The 19,707-nt window shown below is 36.0% G+C and overlaps 1 protein-coding gene across 3 annotated transcripts in view; it reads right to left on the reverse strand.

Moving 5' to 3' along the window:
- Positions 1 to 19,707, reverse strand: part of alk (ALK receptor tyrosine kinase) — a 496,326-nt gene that overhangs the window by 256,202 nt on the left and 220,417 nt on the right. For all 3 annotated transcript variants that reach the window (XM_048191592.1, XM_048191594.1, XM_048191593.1), the window contains exon 3: positions 14,422 to 14,568. In XM_048191592.1, the coding sequence (XP_048047549.1) occupies positions 14,422 to 14,568 (147 nt within the window). The remainder of the gene's footprint in view (positions 1 to 14,421; positions 14,569 to 19,707) is intronic.

Raw genomic sequence — 19,707 nt, forward strand, 5'->3', positions numbered from 1 at the left:
TAAAAAAAAAAAAAAGGCTGGAAAAACTAGTGCTGATACTTGCGAGAACATTTAAAGACGTGTTGTACCTAGATTTTCTTATATTTTATGCAAAATCACAAAGAATATCATAGGGGTTAAATTTTTCATATCAGCTATGTCTTTCTTGGTGTGATCTTTCAAAGGAAACTGCAGAAGCCTCCCTGCCTTGTGCACCCAAAATATATCTCTATGGTACAGTGATGTACCTATTTTAGTTTGTTTTTAATAAAATAAGACATCAATCTACTGATCAAACCTATCTCAGAGCAGAAGAACTCAAATACTAATAAATGAAAGTGCAAAAAAGTGATCACATGACCCACAGGGGTCCATTTTGTGTCCTGTTTCAGCACGTGCACGTCACATGGCTCCATATTTGTGTGTTGCCTCAAAGCAACATTGTACTATAATGGAATCGCAAAAGGCCATACAGGCATAATAGGTTTAAATACAAATGTATTATATTTGTAAAGAAAAGAGTTAGAATTATCTAAATATATTTGCATTTTTGCATGATTCTGTAATGCACTTATAAAAATAGTAATTCACATACTAGATCTGCATATATTACGATCTGCAATTTTCTATAGCACTTCAAAAAGGTATAAAACACAGGTAGCAGTGCCAGTTGATGAGGGTGAGGATGAGGGGTCATACTGTGATGAGGAAGATGAGGTCATAGTGACAATCTGTCAGGGAGAGAGTGAGGGTGAGAGCGAAGATGGAGATGAGGATGAAGACGGATACGATAACATAATAAAATGATGGTTTGTAATACTTGTGTTCCACAATGGTACAATGTTGCCTGAGAACAACATCTGGATATAAAATGTTATTTTTTATTAAATATGACATTTTTAATACAATAAAAACATTAATACATTAAAATTGTCCATTGTGGTACAATGTTGTTGCCTTGAGGCAAAAAAAAACTTTTCAAAAATAAATAAATTAAAAATTAATGAAAATGTTTATCGATATTGTTAAAGTTTCCAATTTTAAACAACACAATTTTTTTTTTCCTCATTGATATCATATTGCGTACCATAGAGGGATATTACAAATCTAAAATAGCAGCATTATGTCTAATTGCATCACACCCTGTTCTGGATCTCAGCATTTTCATGTTCAAAACACTTGCATACATTTTGAAGAGTACAGAAGAAGATCATCTGACTATCATTAGGTCGTTGCCTAAAAATCAGTGTTAAAAAAAAAAAAAAAAAAAAAAAAAAACTAAAAAATTAACTAAACAATAGCATGAATCCAATTAATCTTTTATGCGTGATGGTACAGGTACATATCAAAATGTACTGGAATATGTTTTATTTTTGCTATAATCATATAATCAAGGCTTAAGTTAGTCCCAGACTAAAATGCATGTTTGAGCTGTTTTAAAATGCATGTTTGAGCTGTTTTAACTGAAAGCAACTTGCACTGACATATCTTAAAATATGTTACTGTCATTGTTTGGTCTCAGGATGAACACCAGTAAGGTTTTTCTTCCTCTAAGGCACTTTTATAAAAGCTACTTAAATGTCCTAATTGAACTAAGATCTAATCCTGGCTTAGTCTAAGCCCTGTCTGTGAAACCGGGCCATGGCATCCAAACCAACACACTGTCATGGCAATTCATAACTATTGGGGAATTGGTGGTGAATTTGTGGAGTTTGTACGATCACATTTGTACAATTTTGTATGATTTGTCCATGGGATAAGTTTAGGGATTGACCTTCATGCTTATTTTATTTTATATTTCCAACATTTTTGTAGAAATTCATATGAAACTGATCCAAAATAGTGGGATTATTTTTTGATGAAGATATCATAGCTTGCATACTTTCCGCTTGCTTTCCTTTTAACACACAACAACAACATGGCGTTCTTCAACATAGTGCAGAGTCAGGCTACGTTTCCATGGTTACAAAAGCTGGTGAGCTCTGTGCAGAACATTTCCATGCCTGCTCTCTACCTGGAGAGCCAATCCAGTAGAAAGAGGGGGGAAAAAAATCTTGTGGTAGAATTATCAAAAGCTTTTTGAAGCACTTCTTTGAAATACTGAGATGCACAGATGGATTGTATGGCAACATTTTTGAACAATTATAAGGAAGTAAATAACTTCTTATCAGATAAAGCCTGAATGGATTAGGAAAACATGTTTAATACGCCCCTTGAGTAGATCTTGAATCCTCAGTGTTGGACAAAAGATGTTCCTCCACTCTTTTAAAATGAGAAAATCGGTTAAATTTTACTTTGATTGTTCATTGTAGACATACTCCTTTGCAACTGTATACGGACATACTTACTTTGCAACTACATGACAACTTTATCGGACCTTAAAAAAAAAAAAAAGTTCCCCTTTGTTATATTATTTCATACTCTTAGAAGGTTCCATGGCCATCAGCTTAAACACATACAGTGAAGTTTAGACACTGGGCCTTTTGGAACTAACTGAATACACTTAGCCTAGTTAACACTGGTTATTTATGTGAAATTAGTGTCTATTGAAACAAAAAACAAAAAACAAAAAGATTTATCTTTTCTAGACATAACATCACCATAGTGACTGATCTGAAGAGCTCCAGAGCTTTCAGCACCTTGACAGTTAATCACTAGTGAACTACAATATAGCTAATGAAGAGATGTATCTTCAAAGCGATTTCAGCTGTGAGTTAAATCAAGCTCTGCATACATTATTTAGTTCAGTTTAGCAGAATTCGACTGGAATTTATCTGTATTAGTTTTACTGTTATATAAAGACAGCAAGCTGAAAACTGAGCCAGCAGAACAACAGTTACGACTAGGACCTATAAACAAGCTTTGCAATCCATTCTTACAGTCTTACACAGCATACAATGCAACAGTTTGGTAACATGTATAGTGTTAAGTGTGATGTAAATTAAGATTCTCTACAAGTGACATGTGGCGTGATAGTTTGAGTCCCAGCTTGCAGACTTTTTCCAATCCCACCCCCTTTCTCTTTCCCACTTCCTGTGAAATGAATTTGGAAGAACTTGAGGTATTCTTTATATAAAACCTCCTCGTTGTTTTAGATATGATATGTCAGAGCCATAATAGTAGACTGTAAAGGTCAATTGTTCCTGATGTCAACAGCAGTCTTGGGTCTCCACAGGTAATGAGGTTGATTAGGTTCAGCAGAGGGAGCCAGATCTCTGGGCACTGCATTCTAATCCCCCATGTGAGTAAATTACTAAATAAACAGATGAATAAATAAACGTGTTTAGTGGGAACTTCAATTAGCCGCTTGTTTGACATGGGCCGCTGCCACTGAAACTTGTCAGGAATGCAATATAAGACGCTAGAAGCAGAAACCTATTAGAAGTGACAATTTCTAAAGCTGAAGCAGAACTGCAGTCGAGCTGTGCACTGCTATTCAATGCATAAAATATTCAGATTTGACTGGAAATGATGATTTATATTTTGGTTTGGGCGAAGGTCATAGGGAGACGTGCAAGGGTACCAGTTTGATTTGTTCTCCAAAATGAAAATTGCTGTGCAAACTCCCATATTTTTCTCTTTTCTTTTCTTTTTAAAATATGCCATCCCTGCCTACAAATATGTAATGAAATTTGTACAAAAAACAAACAAACAAAGAACCTTTTAAATATGCACACAGTACAATGTGAATTGGCATAGTGTCAGATTTGAAACAGATTAAACGGTCATGAAACCCCCCTGTTTTAGCCTGGTTGTTCACACCTCTGAGCTGGAAAAAGTCTGTAAAAATGGGCGTGTAAAGCTCTGGAAAAGTGGGAGTGTGTGTGGGGGGAAGGGGGGGACACAGACATAGAACACACTCATTATACAGAATAATGCATATTAATATATGAGCATGGAGAAAATGACAACAAACTCCCAAGCACAAGGGAGAAATGTGCAAGAATATTTAAAAGGGCTAATAATACTTTCATTACGTTTACGAGCACTACAGTCTCATTAAAAACGACACATAGTTTAACAGAGAAAGAATAAAAACATAGTTTAATTTGGTCCATTCTCTAAGTGTTTTGTTTATCAGAATAATCGTGTCATCGTGTTCAGATACACCACTGTATCAGTGTCCAGTTTGCACATATAATTCATTTGAAGAAGACTTGATGAAATATGTGTGCATACACTGTGCTGGTTCATGTTTGGTGCAGGAGAATATGCAAAATATGTCTATAAAAACTTTAAACACAGATACTTTATTCTGTATATGAGATAGGATCCACATAGCTAGTGTTGTTAAAGGGATAGTTCACCCAAAAATGAAAATTTGATGTTTATCTGCTTACCCCCAGGGCATCCAAGATGTAGGTGACTTTGTTTCTTCAGTTGAACACAAATGATGATTTTTAACTCCAACCATTGCCGTCTGTCAGTCATATAATGCAAGTCAATGGTCACACAAACTATGAGAGTCAATAAACACGCACAATTCCAACAAGACAAATCCAAATTAAACCCTGCGGCTCGTGACGGCACATTGATGCGCTCTGACAACGACAGTGATGTCGCTGACCTACATCTTTGATGCCCTGGGGGTAAGCAGATAAACATCAAATTTTAATTTTTTTAGGTGAACTATCCCTTTAAACAACGCAAAGCTCCGAGCTGAAACCAATCATATGCGCGCTCCACCTGTATATCATAATCATATTTTTCATGTGTTCGTATTCAAACTCCAGTTCGACCGCATCGCGGGCAAAATACATACAACACTCATGTGCTGCTGTGCTGAGGAAAACATACACACGGTTCGCGTGTCCGAGCGCAGAGGTGAATGAGCCGCACTTTTGTGACATTTGAATTCTCCGCTGTAATGCGATCTCATGCGAACATATTTTCCATTTGTGCTGGTAGATCACAGCAGAACAATCCACATGCACCCAAGCTTTTGCTCTGGTCGCAGGAAAACACATTTTTGTGTTGTAGTACTGAGGTGCACGAGCACCAACGATATGTCTCTGAATGACAAGAGACCGAGGCAAGAGCAGTGATACTTCCTCATGCATAATACCGCAATTATAATCTTATACATACTACAGCGCAGTGATTGGATTGAATGTACTTTATCTCATGAATAAACACAGAAACTGTTGAAGTCAGCATGTTCGACCAGCCCATACTCGGAGCCAACCAGCACTCCGGATCTTGTCGGTGGTACACGATGACATCAGATTTTGTGACGTTGGTCCGACTTTGCTTTTCAAACCGGAAGACAGAAATCGCTCAGAAAAATGCAAAAATAACTAATTTCAAAAATTGTAAATAAAATTAATAAGTACCTTTAGTGTTTTCAATGATGTGCAGCCTATACATATCTGTTCACAGCTCAAAAAATGTGTTCTAGGGTTTCATAACCCTTTAAAGATGTTATAAAAAAAATTAAATAAAAAAAGTTCAACAATCTAACTTATAGAGTAAGGGAACTTACCATTAACCAATTAATAGTTTTGCATCTTAGCATTTTTACAGTGTGTAATTCTGCCCTGTTTAGTTCCTAATATAAGTATTTCTTGTGTGTATATACAATTAACTATATACACACAAGACATAATTATATTAAAAACTAAAGAGGGCAGAATTACATGCTGTAAAAATGGTAAGGTGTAAAACTGTTAATTGGTTAATGGTAAGTTCCCTTACTCTATATGATGAAAAAGTGTAATATATGAAAGTAAAATAATGCCATATGTTTTTGAAACAAAAAGCATGTTGAATTGCACTAATTGAGAAAAAAAAAAAATATGCATTGCGTTAACTGTGCTTGTATTTTAATGCATTGTATTTTTAGGACTTGAATTTTTATGGGCTGAAATTCAAGGTTGTATATTTAAGCTGTGAATATTTCAATTCAAAACAGTTCACACACATTTTCATTGTTAAAAATTCAATAATCCATATTCACCTTTCAGATTTCACTTCCAAAATATTCATTGTTTAAAAATACAACCTATAATATTCAGCAGTCAATTTTCAGTAATATCAGTGATAATAATAACAGTAATAATACCAATAATGATACTAAAGATGGTGATGATAAGTTGTGTTGACGGAAAAAGTAAAATAATAATAATAATAATAATAATAACATTTGTATCAATAACAATAGCAACAGTAATAACAGTAATAATAATAATAATAATAATAATAGTAATACTAAATATGGTGATGATGATAATATTTTGTATTGACAGCAATAGTAATATCAATAATAATATAATAACATTAACAACAACAACAACAACAACAATAATAATAATAATAATAATAATAACAATAATAATAATAATAATAATAATAACAATAACAATAACAATAATAATAATAATAATAATAATAATAATAATATGGGTATAAGAAGATGTAAGCTGGTCGTCAAAAAAAAAAAAAAAAAAACTAATATAGTTACCAAATCAGAATTGGGGGGGGGGATGTCTGACGAACACTGAAAGGGTCAAAAAGTTGTTACCATTACAATAGAGTTTGAGAGCATTGTGACAGTTTTGTTAAGATAAATGTTTCTGATTTGCTCTGAAGTTTTGTTGTTGTTGTTGTTGTTTTTAGATGTGTACATACCATGTCATTTTGTTCAAGTACAAAAATATAATATCATCTGAAAATGTAAGAATTGTCATGATGAGGGCATTATTGAACAGAAAACAGGAGATCACACATCCTTCAGGGACACCAAAGTGACAAGTGACCACAGATTCTCTGTGTTTGTTCTGCAGAAAATCTAGGGTGCATGAAACAGAAAGGCTATGATGTTCTTGTCATGCTGGCCGAAGTTAAGGTTGGGCTGTTCATGGGAGACAGTAGGTCCAGAGGTCAGACATCTTTTATCTTTGTGGCACACCTAGTAATGTCATGCTGTACCTGGAAAGCATATGGTGCCGGTTTCTCTTGTCAAAACAAAAATAGATGTTTTCACCCAAGTGTACCGTGTATTTTATATACAGATTGTGTATTATAGTTTTGTCACAATGCCAAAATTCTGAGTTCAATACACGATACCTGACTAAAATACCTCGATACCAATACAGAATCGATACCACGGCAAATAAACAAACAAACAAATAAAACAGTATTGAATAATATGACAGAACTTAAAGGGATAGTTCACCCAAAAATGAAAATTCAACATTTACTTTGTAACCAAGCAGATCTCGCCCCCCCAATGACTACCATAGTATTTTTTTTCCTCCTACTATGGTAGTCAATTTGGTCTTTTTGACCAAAATCTTATTTCATTATGTCATTTATTATTTTTTAAATATAATTTTATAATCACAACATAGTTCTTCAATTTTATCACTGTTAAAGCAAAGATGCAATCAAACAACGACACATTCTATATAAGAAAGATACAAATGAAATAAACAGTACTTCACATTTTTCAGGCAGTCTTCACTCTATAAATTAACTATACTATATAACTGATTCTTAAAAAATATATTAAAGTGTCGGCGCCGGTGGCCTCATGGGTAGCGCGCCGACATGTAGCGCTAATGCGCTTCGGGCGACCCGAGTTCGAGTCCCGGCTCGTGGTCCTTTCCCGATCCCGTCCCCCTCTCTCTCTCCCACTTCGCTTCCTGTCTGATCACTGTCCTATCATAATAAAGGCAAAAACGCCAAAAATAAATCTTTAAAAAAAAAAATATATATATTAAAGTTATTCAGTCAAGCATTGGGTGATTTTCTATTTTATTTTGTTGTTTGATTAACACAGACTGGTTTATTAGGCTACAAGGGATGGGAGAAAAAAAAAAATAAAACGATCCATCGATGCATCGCGATTCTCTCTCCAACGATTCTGGATCGATTCGGAGAATTTCAGAATCGATTCTGAGCTCATAGCTTTTATTCAGATGCACGATGACACTAAGTGTGCTTTAGAAACACCCGTATACTGCTTGCTTCCAATTCCTCACACACATACACCACTCGAACCTTCTGCAAAATAATCATTCATAAAGTTCGGAAAGGTTTGAAGCGAATTACAAAGGACATTTGCGGGCATCTTTGCACAGGATGGCCTGTGAGAGACACGCGCTTTCTTTGATGTTACACACGCAGTGCGCGGTCTCACCCGCCGGTATTTTCCTTACAAATGCTCTACGAAGTCATCATTTATGTCGTCTGGAATGCAGAGGACTTATATATTTAAAATATGAAACTCAGAAGGCTGCTTTCAATTTCAAACGCTGACACGCGCTTTTGTGGAGAGTGCTCGCTCGCGCATGCGGCTGTGCGCGACTCTGTGTAAGTGCTTTAATGCACTTGCATCTAAAAATGGTTATATGACGCAAATGAATGTAAACACAGCCAGTTATGTCTTAAGGGGTTAAACAGACAGGTCTACGTTGTCATAGTAACACTCAAACAACAGTAAAGATGAGAAAGAAAATTCATTCAGAGTTCTTGAATGGAAAACGTTCAGATAATCTTAAATAGCCTACTGAAAGCACTATTTGTTTATTGCTTGTAATATGCTTCTTTGCTCCTCTTTATTATTTGCTACTTGCTTGTATGTTTTGAAGTTATATAAGTTTAAAATTCTTAATTGTTTTCATTTATTTTTATTTTTATTTTAATTTGTAATTATTTTAAGTAGGTTACTTATTATTACTTATAATTGTAAGGATATGTAAATGTAAGGATTTTAAGATTTTCAAGTCAGTAAACTACTTAATAAATAAATAAATAAATGATCAAGAATCGTTTTGGAATCGGGTCGTGACTCCCAGAATCAGAATCGGATCGGATCATGAGGTGACTAAAGATTCCCACCCCTATAGGCTACTGTCACTTTAAGACCTGCATGGGCCCAATACACTGGAACACATTCGATTTCCTTTTCAACTGTTTTGTTCACTAGTAAAGGCATACCCGATTCAGTCGACTGTATGTAAGTGAATACTCGCCAGGATGTGCATTGACACATTTTTGACCATTCAAGGGAAAAAGACCTGAAGCTGCGATCACATGCTGTCTATATGCAGCTTTCGGTGTGCGGCTGTGTGCGCTTCAGATCCAAGTCCGGCAGCATGAGTGTCCCGCGCTTTATTTTCTCATGCGTGCATGTTTCTTTCTTTGTCATGCGCTGCATGGATATATTTTACTCCCTGCAGGTAGTGGAAGCAGAGCTCTGCACAGATGTAGTACCGGTATATTGTGCAACACTAGTGTATTATTATGGATAGAATATAACTCTCTGTTCACTGTTTGTTTTTTGGCCAACACGAAAGATCCCTAAAGCAGGCAAACAACCATTAATTCTATCCATGCAAATGTGTCTAAGCCCTAAATCCCAGGGCTAAGTTGGTTCTTCATGGACTCCATTAAAAAACATGGTGCATACTCAGAAACTAGCATACTTCAACCCTACATTGTTGGGCATTCTTGGAATTACAAAGAGTGCCAGTCTGCTTCAAAGCACTTCAGCCTGTGCAAACTAATCAATTGAACCACCGTGGCAGTAGAGGGTTCAACTCCCATTTTCCTTAGCCAGCTGATGTTGTCTAGACTGTGCATGCATGATTGAAAATCAATGCTCAATCATATTCACTATAATCTCTATGTGAGCATTTCTAGGCTGAGAATATGCAAGTGCAACAACCCTTGCAAACAGAAGACACATGCTAAGAAGTAATGAAACCATGTTAGCCTTACTTTCCAAAATATTTTAGCAGAGAATGCCTCAAAAAACGTTTAAGAAATTTGTTAACTTTTTAAAGGTGTTAAAGGTGCCCAAGAACATTCTTTCACAAGATGTAATATAAGTCTAAGGTGTCAAAATGTGTCTGTGAAGTGTCAGCTCAAAATACCCCATAGATTTGTTTTAATAAATTTTTTTAACAGCCTATTTTGGGGCATCATTAACAATGCACTGATTTACACTCGGCGCCGCCCCCTTAAATCGCGTGCTCCCTGCCACACCAGCTGTCGACTATATTACAGCGCATTTACAAAGTTCACACAGCTAATATAACCCTCAAATGGATCTTTACAAGATGTTCGTCATGCATGCTGCATGCATGCTTCGAATTATGTGAGTAAAGTATTTATTTGGATGTTAAATTTGAGGCTGTCCTCCGTGGCTAACGGCTATTGCTACACTGTTGAAGTTGTGTTTATGCATTATACAGACTGCAAGTGTTTAAAAAATGAAAATAGCGATGGCTCTTGTCTCCGTGAATTAGGGCTGCACGATATATCGCATGAGATTGTCACGCGCATTTCATCAGTAAAGCCGGTTCCCTGATTACCGCTAAATCGCCATCACCTGCTTTCAAATGGTGCGGCATTTAATAGACAGAACCGTAGATCACTGAAAAGCCACGCAATATCGCGTTCATATCGCAGATGAATCGCCTTCGATAATGAACGCGATATTGCGTGGCTTTTCAGTGATCTACGGCTGTGTCTATTAAATGCCGCTCCATTTGAAAGCAGGTGATGGCGATTTAGCGGTAATCAGGGAACCGGCTTTACTGACGAAATGCGCGTGACAATCTCATGCGATATATCGTGCAGCCCTACCGTGAATACAGTAAGAGACGATGGTAACTTTAACCTCATTTAACAGTACATTAGCAACATGCTAACGAAACTTTTAGAAAGACAATTTACAAATATCAGTAAAAATATCATGCTATCATGGATTATGTCAGTTATTATTGCTCCATCTGCCATTTTCGCTGTTGTTCTTGCTTACCTAGTCTGATGATTTGCCTGTGTGCAGCTCCAGACGTTAACTGGCTGCCCTTGTCTAATGCCTTTTATAATGTTGGGAACATCATGGGCTGGCATATGCAAATATTGTGGGCGTACACCCCGACTGTTACGTAACAGTCGGTGTTATGTTGAGATTCGCCTGTTCTTCGGAGGTCGTTTAAACAAATGAGATTTATATAAGAAGGAGGAAACAATGGGGTTTGAGACTCACTGTCTTTTCCATGTACTGAACTCTTGTTATTTAACTATGCCAAGGTAAATTCAATTTTTGAATCAAGGGCACCTTTAAAATATTGCACAAAGCTGAGCTAGAGAAAAACAAGTTGTCTTTAAGTTCTTTTTTTTTTTTTTTTTTAAGTTGTCAATTTTATGTCTTAAGTTTTTTAATCTAAAATGAACTCCCTGTGAAGTTTGCTTTAATTTGGAGCAAGAAATAAAGGGTGACTTTATTGTGTTAAACGTAGGTCACTTTGCTCTCAGCTACTCTGAGCAAAAACCATTTGGTGAAAGTAAAAATGTATGTTTCTTAATTCTTCTTGTTCAGAAATGACACACTGCCTTTAATGTTTTGTCCACAGGCTGGAATTTAACCAAGCTTTGAGGTAATGTTTTCTTCTGGTGAGGATCTATGCAAATTGTTTAATCTCAGCAGTGATCTGTACCAGTTCCGCTCTCCACCACCTGTTCTCTGGGCATGCAGTATGAAAACTCCCTTGAGTCCATAGACTCCTAAAGCTTCTGAGGAATTAATGTCCTGTGATCATTCGGGGCTTTGACCGCTCCAGTTTGCTATTCAAATAATGAAATAATGAGCACTACATTGCTATCATTAATGGTGTTAAGCATGCTAATGGGGTAAATGTCAACTCCACATGAATCTGTGCCAGTTTTGTGCAAGATTGTATATACCCATAGAATCCTATTCCCCAGGACCCTAAGTTATAGGCATTCATTAAGTCCTGTTCAAAAGCGTATCACAATATTCTGATATTTTCTTGTAGATAATTAAAATAGTCCGGTTATCCTTTTGCAGCAGGTGGTAGTGAGGTCATATGCGTATACGCTACGCTATAGGATAACTCTTAGTTGTATGCTAAGCTAGTTCACTAATCCTCTATAGATCAGATTTTGGATTTATAATCAGGCAACCCCAAACATTTGAGACATCAAAAAGGCAGCTGTTTACACGTTGCACCAAAAGTGCTACCGTACAAGCGCTTTATGTTGCTGTATTAACTGTATGTTTTACACCATCATGCTGATAACGTTTCTATGGTCATTCAACAATTCTGCAGCCTGAATCACTGCAGGGAAATCACCCTTACAACTGTATAGGCAGCCAAGTTTTATTGAAAGACAATTTTGCCAGCGGTGAAGAACCCGTTTAAATGTCTATGAGAAAAAGGTTGGCAGTAAATGAATAAATGACATCATCTGACATTTGAGAAAAATGGATGAAGGTTATCTTTGATATATTTTATGGCCACAAACATAACACAAAAACTATATAGATAAAATTATTATTATTATTAACAACAACAATAATAATAATAATAATAATAATAAATGTGTATATCATACTATACCGTTAAAAAAAAAAAAAAAAAAACACTTTATCAAGCCAAAAGAAAGCCAAAAAAATAAATAAAATCAGTGCTCTTAACCTCCAAATCCAAGTGATTTGCTGCAGTGACCTTACCTTAGTTCACCTCATTACACTGACCTCTCAAAAACCCACTTCATTCCCACAGTGCTCAACCTTCCCTGGTGACAGCAATGCACTACAACAAGTCTCCAAAGAATGTAAGTTCTCCAGCCAATAGAAAGGTAAATAGCCCTGGCATTTCACTCTCTGCATTCATCAAACTTTTCATCCTCTATTTCCCTTCACATATAAACCCATATGCCTGAGGACATATGGAGAGGAGGTGAGCATAATCATTCACTGGAAGTCCATTGCCTGGAAACCGGTGAAAGAGGGCAGGAATGATTTGGCCTGTATGTTTTCATTTCCTTTCCAACCAAGTGCATCAATGCTTTTCCTTCTGGTATTGCAAGGTTGTTTATCTCAGAAAATCTTTATAGCCCTTCGTCTTTTTGAGGAACATAGTAGCATAAATAAATGACCACTTCTGCTAATGTTATTACTCACATTGATTAAGTTGTTTCTTCAACTATGGGTCCTTTTAAACTTGAACATCATAAACAAATTTCCATCGCATATCAAATCACCATTCATTTTGTGAGGGTGCTGAAAATGACATTTTTTTTAATAACCTTTAGCCAAAAGCTTATTTTCATAGCTAACATTTTATGCATTCTAACAAAATTGATATTCATACACAATCAAATATATTGATGCACAAACAAAATATTAATCACAAAACTGAAATCCATTTTCAACCAAATTATTTAAATGTTAAGATCTCAATTTCATTCTCAGAATTTAAAATATAATATTATATTTATGATAGAGTTTCATAATTTGAGATTGAAAGTCTTTGTCTTGGACAAGGATAAGTAGCAAGAAATGAATTATAATGGCATGATAAAAAAACAAAAATCAAAACCTTAGCAAAAATGTGTAAATAAAAATCAAATTCTGAAAAATAAGTCTATAGTTAAAGAAACACCTATAAATAAATCTCAGGTCTATCCACTGGCCTGAAGAAGAAGAAAAAAATGTTCTATATCACGATTCACAACATATGGCTCATCTCACAAATACTTTTCTGGTTGTTTGGTTTATTCTTTTTCTCTTTTTTTAACCTGTAATTTGCAGAATAATGTCCAAGAGTATTTTGTTTACAAAAAAGAGACTTCCCTTTGGTTGATCTACATTGTAGTTTCTTTTTCATTTTGCAAAGCATGATCATGATAATTTTATAATGTTTCAGATTCCTGCCGAGCTGTTGTATGTGTGAAAAGAACAAGAGAATATATGGAGCCAAGCAGTCAGTGATTGAATAGCATGTGGAACTGCTGCTTTGTCTTTCAAGTGCATGATGTGCGCCTGAAGAGTTCGTAATTTCCCAACCTTCTCTCCAACCTGACTATCTAATGAGGCTTCTTTAACTGTTGCACCCCACTTATTTCCCCCTTCAATTTCTCTTTCATTCTGGCCTTTATACATATCATTTCCATTCTACCTCATTTCAACTCACTATTCCTCTCTGAGAAAAGATGATGATTCCTACTGTACGGTGAAGTTCTTCGTTCTGTTCTGTACTTTACTCAACCACATTCACATCACACTGTTTATGTCAAGTTACATTTGAATGGTTCAAAGTTTATAAAGTAGAGAACTGCATGAAAAGTTGTGATGGAGAAATCTTTTTAATTACCTTTAGTTGGAGATGAGAGACTTAATCAAAGCCTCTTTTAACTTCTTATAATTTATTTATCAGATGTGTCTGGGAATTAAAAAAAACCTCTAATAAAGGTGGTAGCACACAGTTAAATTTGCTTTACTACATTAAAAAAGAAAATTGTGCACTACCATATGGAGTTATTTCTACCTCACATAACACCTAAAATTCCTTTAGTTGTTGTAACCCAATGCAGTCAATTGATTTTTGACTTTAATAAAACCATTTAGATCTTACCAAGTAAAGCACATTGTTGAGAAAACATGTTGAGAAAACAGCTCTTTACCTTCCTCCCACACCTGGGAACTTGCTTTTGTCTTTGCCATTGTCTGGTCTTTTGCCCAGGAGTCCTCCGCTGATGTTAAACTCCAGGCGAACTCAGGATAATATCCAGTAGGCCCACGGTCACATGACTTTCCCTTTGAAATGCAATCTAAAAAAGAAATAAGAGAAAAAAAAATTACATTTGCATAAGCAAAAAGATCATATTGTTCATTATTTAACAGAGCAGCATTTTTGTATGTTTTGGGGCATTTTATGGACACTTTTAGTCTTGCAGAGGTCTTCAACCCTACTTCTGGGGACTCACTGCAGAGTTTAGCTCCAACCCTAATCACACATCAGAAACTGCTAATCAAGCTCTTGTGGATTGCTTGATAATCACAGGCAGGTGAGCTAAAGTAGGTTGGAAATAAACTTTGCAAGATAGTGGGTCCCCAGGAGCAGGGATAAAGACCTCTGCTGTAGACTTTTATTTTTTAAACTCTTTATTATTGAAATTAAACTCCCTTAAAACATTATTTTTTAAACTCAACCTTTCAACCGTCTAGTATATTGATCTCCAAACCTGATCATGCTGATCTCTTGGCTGATTTTACAGGAGTTTTGGGCACTCTTCAGTACAGCTAAACCAGCTACACAGCTATACACAAGCTTGGCCAGGCTAAGAGACCATCTTAAACCAGTTTAGACCAGCAAAACAGATCAGGCTGGTTTAAGCATGTCTTTTTTTTTCTTTTCTTTTTTTTCTATGTAGGCTAATTGGGAAAAAATGTCCCTCTATCAACATTTTTACAAAACTCCACCTACACATGCAATTCACCGCAGTTTCCAGCTGAAATGAACACTATAGCTATAACACTATTCCTTTTCACAAAAATTACACAAATTATCGATTAATCATCCTGATTCATTGCACGTTATGACGTCAAAACACTTTCCCATAGTACATGATTGTAAACTAATACATTTTGATGTTTGCATCACATAAGGCCATCCTTAAAAATATTCTTGTTTACTCTTCAAACAACTAATACAAAAGCAATAAAATAATATTAATTATATTTTAGTAAGTATTGTAAATATATAAATTTCCATTGGCCTACATACAAACGAAGGCTACGTTCTTTCTTTTAAATAAAAACCCGTGACGTCATCTATGTTTACACTATTGGTTACCGGATGTCACACTATGGCCTGTGCGTTCGCTTCGTCTCATACTCTCATTCACTGTCAGAGTCAACGGTTCACGCTTGGTACTGATGGCTGCGGCTGCGGCTGCAGTAAACAAAATGTTCGCGTCACCGTTCAAAGTCATACGGGTTCGGGCACCATAATACATCTAAAAAATTCATTAAAACAGCTCGACACCGCTTTAACTTGGCACAAAGTTCTGGAAAAACTGTGCCCAGATCTTTTCCCATCCCTTCTCCCGTCTAGTCTAACCGTGACCGTGTCGACTGACTTGAAGGAAACCACTAAAATGTTGGTGGAGGAAACTCAAACTATTGGGGACGTGCTACAATTTGACCCACAAATCAAAGTGGTTTCTTTTAAATTGAAATTTCAAAGTGAGACACCACCACCCAACAACACGAGGAATGCATTTTCCATCATGACGGGCCAGGCGAAGACCCCGAAGGACTCGATGCTTCGTTCCTGCAATAATGGTGAGTTTGCATTCTTGAGTAACGTTAGCAGAGCAGGTTTTTTTTTTTTATTTAAAGCTAGGATGCATAACCTACTAGCCTTCCTGTTAACGTTAGAAGCTAACTTCAATAGTGTATGAGATGGAGAATTTTGAGATATGCTTGTGAAATACGTCTGTATGAGCCTACATTTAGGCGCGCATTATTCAAAATTAATGGTCATTACCAAGGAGTAGGCAATACATGGAGTTGTGCTATAGGCTTACAATGACAGCTAGCTGCTGGTTGGAACCTTTTCTTATGGAGCTGTCACTTTATGTTCGAAAATCTATTGCACGAATCGACTGGACCAACCAACACAAGTTTCGAAAACGAAAAAAGGAAATTGATTTTAACGGCCTTCTCTTGGAGTGTGGCCTTCTCTCGGAGGGCGTCCGTTTTCTCATATTAGATTGCATGTTCATGCGATTAACTGTTATTTTGTAAATTCTAGTCTGACATTTTAATTTATTTGTTTTACTCTGAAAATCCACTTTAATTGAAATCTAGTGGCTTCTTTATTTCTTGATTCTACCTAATTTTTTTTCTTCAAATGAATGCACCTGAAATTCATGCAATAAACATGTTTTTGACAAAGATTTCAATTTGTTTGTGGTCTATATAGCCTGCATCAAAATGAGGTTTGCAATGATGCGCCCGAAGGCACGGGTTGAAGACCCAGTCAGTGACGTCACGATATGCTAATTTGTTTAAATTCATACCTGCGTAATGACTATCACCAAAATTGTACTTTTTTTTTTTTTTTACATTGAAACTTGAAAAAAAAAAATATAGACCTACCTACCGACCCTTTTTTTTTTTTTTTTTTTTACCGTTACTGCAAACCAAAATATTTTTAAGGATGGCCTAACCAGCTCCATTTGTTTGGCTTTTCTGACATTGTAAACTTGCTCAGTAGCTCACCTGGTACAATGTTGTATGGTTCGAACCCAGTGAAACATGAGTCATTATAAAACAGCTCAAAGACTTGTAGAAGCAAGCTAAAGCTTGCTAACACTTCAGCAAGTGTATGTTGTTGTTGTTGTTGTTGTTGTTTTTCTCCCAATGTTTGCTTGTGTTAAAACTATCAGCTAGGTTAAGTGTTGGTGCATGTTATTTTTAAACACGATACATCATTAATTTTTTAGCACCATTCACTGGACATTTCATTTATGAACTGTTGTGAATCATGATACGTACAACAACTAACATAAAACATTGCCAGATTCATGTTCATTTGTTTGTATTTAATTTAATTTGTCTACTAACAATGTCCAACAGTGAACATGCATTGTCATTTTCTCTGAACTATCATGGAAACAAATGTGATGTCTACATTTTAATTTTTCTACGCATTCTGTGGTGGAAATGACATCCATCCATTTATCCATCATCCTCAGAACAAAATAGCACACTTCTATGTTTCTAAAGCTAATTTCAAAGCCAGCATTTTCAGACTTATAAAACATCCAAAAGAAAACGTTCAAGTAGATAAATATAGCAAGAACATTTTCTCTGAGAATGCAAAAATAAAAATTTTAAAACTTTTTCAGTAAAGGCTAATTTATAATTCTGTGTCGAACCTACGCTGTAGCCTACATTGTAGGCTGTGTAGCACACATAGCCTGATGTGCGTCTCTCTAAAAATGTAACAATTCAATGTGAATTCAGCGCATCAATTCTATGTGCACCCCAGGCACTGTCATTGGTCTGCTAGAACCACTCCCTCAGGTCAAAAAAATAAATAAATCTGCAATAGCGTCGCATTTCTTCATACGCATTTCCACTTGCGATATAACTACAGTTCGATATTTAACTACTCAAGCTGCAACAAAAAGTAATGTATTTGCCACCATCACTGCTGCTGCTTCAACAACAAGCTGCTTCTTCTTTGGCTTTTGCCTTGAAACTGTGGGTTACAGCATCAACATGCCCATGGACACTGCCTACTAGCGGTCTGCATGTGTAATTACACATCAATGCAGAAGTATAATTGAAAACCGATGTGTAGCTTACGGCATTAAGGTTACGCCGTAGGCCCGACGCAGAAGTATGAATCAGACTTAACACTGTCCAATAGAAAGACCAGCAGATGAAGTTTCAGAGGGAGGCAGTGATTTTTGACCTCCCTTGAGCTCACGGTGGTTATATGAGATGCTAAAGTGTGGCATGTGAAGGAAATGTATTGTGAGAAAAGGCAATGCCTCCATTACACTATGATTACCACATTACCCTGTCAATGTGATAATACCCACCAATCACGGTCCCTTCATCACTATGGTTGGCTCATTACTCTGTCTAGGCTGATTACAGCCTCACTTGCTTTCAACAGGTCCGAAAATCTGCCTGAAGAGGTCAAACTCATGAAATTTACTAATTTCAAAGTAAATTGCTCACTCATTGTACAACATCACATTCTGCTACATCCAAGTCTAAATTAACTTGAAATGATCTGCGAGTAAGCTTGGTTAAGTTAAATGTTTACTTGTGGTGTTTACTGAGGATTTTGACTACAAATCCAAAAGAAGGTCACCATAGTGTATTTGTTACAAGTCCACTGGAGGTGAGCTGAAAGTGAGAACCCAAACACAGTTTTGTTGAACTAATTCTCAAACATGGCTTTACATGATACAAACATGAAGTTAAACATAACTTTAACCAGAACAGCAGTTAGAACAAACAAAGCTCAACAAGACACAATGGAAACATGAGGGCTATATACATACAGACAAATGACCTAACAAGACACACCTGAAAGCAATGAACACAATGAACCAATGAGAAAGTGACATATAACCAAAATAACCAATCAGAACATGACAAATTCACAAGGGAGCACATGGCAGGATAGCCAGTGAAGCACATGATAAACGAGAACCATGACTGTGAGAAATTACGAAATAAAAAAAACATGAAACATGACAGTATTGTTGATGGTGTACTGTAAATTATGTTCATTATGATTTTTATCTAATAAAGGTGTAAACAATCTCACTTGATTCACAATCTTTGTAAAACAAGTTCAATCATAATTCTCTTAATGTCCTGACATGACAATGTTCTGAAAAAATTAAACTTTAAATGCAGCTGCACCTGATTTTTTTTTTTTTTTTAGCTGTTTGACATTTGAATATTAGCTGTTTATAGACTGACTGTCGTGTCCGTGCTCACACTGAAGTCGGGTCACCCATCTTCAGAGATGGTTCTAATTAAAATGTATTGCTTAAGGTCAAAGACTGTGTTCAGGTGACAGATGAAATGAGTCTTCAAAAGGACAAATGATCATAGCTGTGCCAGATTACAGTTTGTACTGAAATGGATGTCACTGGTTTTAAGTTCAGTCAGAAGTGTTATTTGATTGGCTTCTTAGCCCAGTTAGATGGAGAAAAAGTCATCATGTCCATCAAGCCTGTTAAAATGTGCTTTGAACTTTGAAGGTTTATATTAAATTGTAAAGAGTTTTTTTTTCTTCTTCTTCTTCTCAAAGCATATGTCAAGCGTGCCCTTTAATAACCATTGATGAAAATGAAATCTGTTTGTAAAAAAAATAAATAAAATAAAATCATTGGAAATAAAAGTACTCAAAGCTGAAGAAATTTCCCTAC

Source organism: Megalobrama amblycephala, linkage group LG5 (assembly GCF_018812025.1).
Source record: "Megalobrama amblycephala isolate DHTTF-2021 linkage group LG5, ASM1881202v1, whole genome shotgun sequence".
Taxonomy (NCBI): Eukaryota; Metazoa; Chordata; class Actinopteri; order Cypriniformes; family Xenocyprididae; genus Megalobrama; species Megalobrama amblycephala.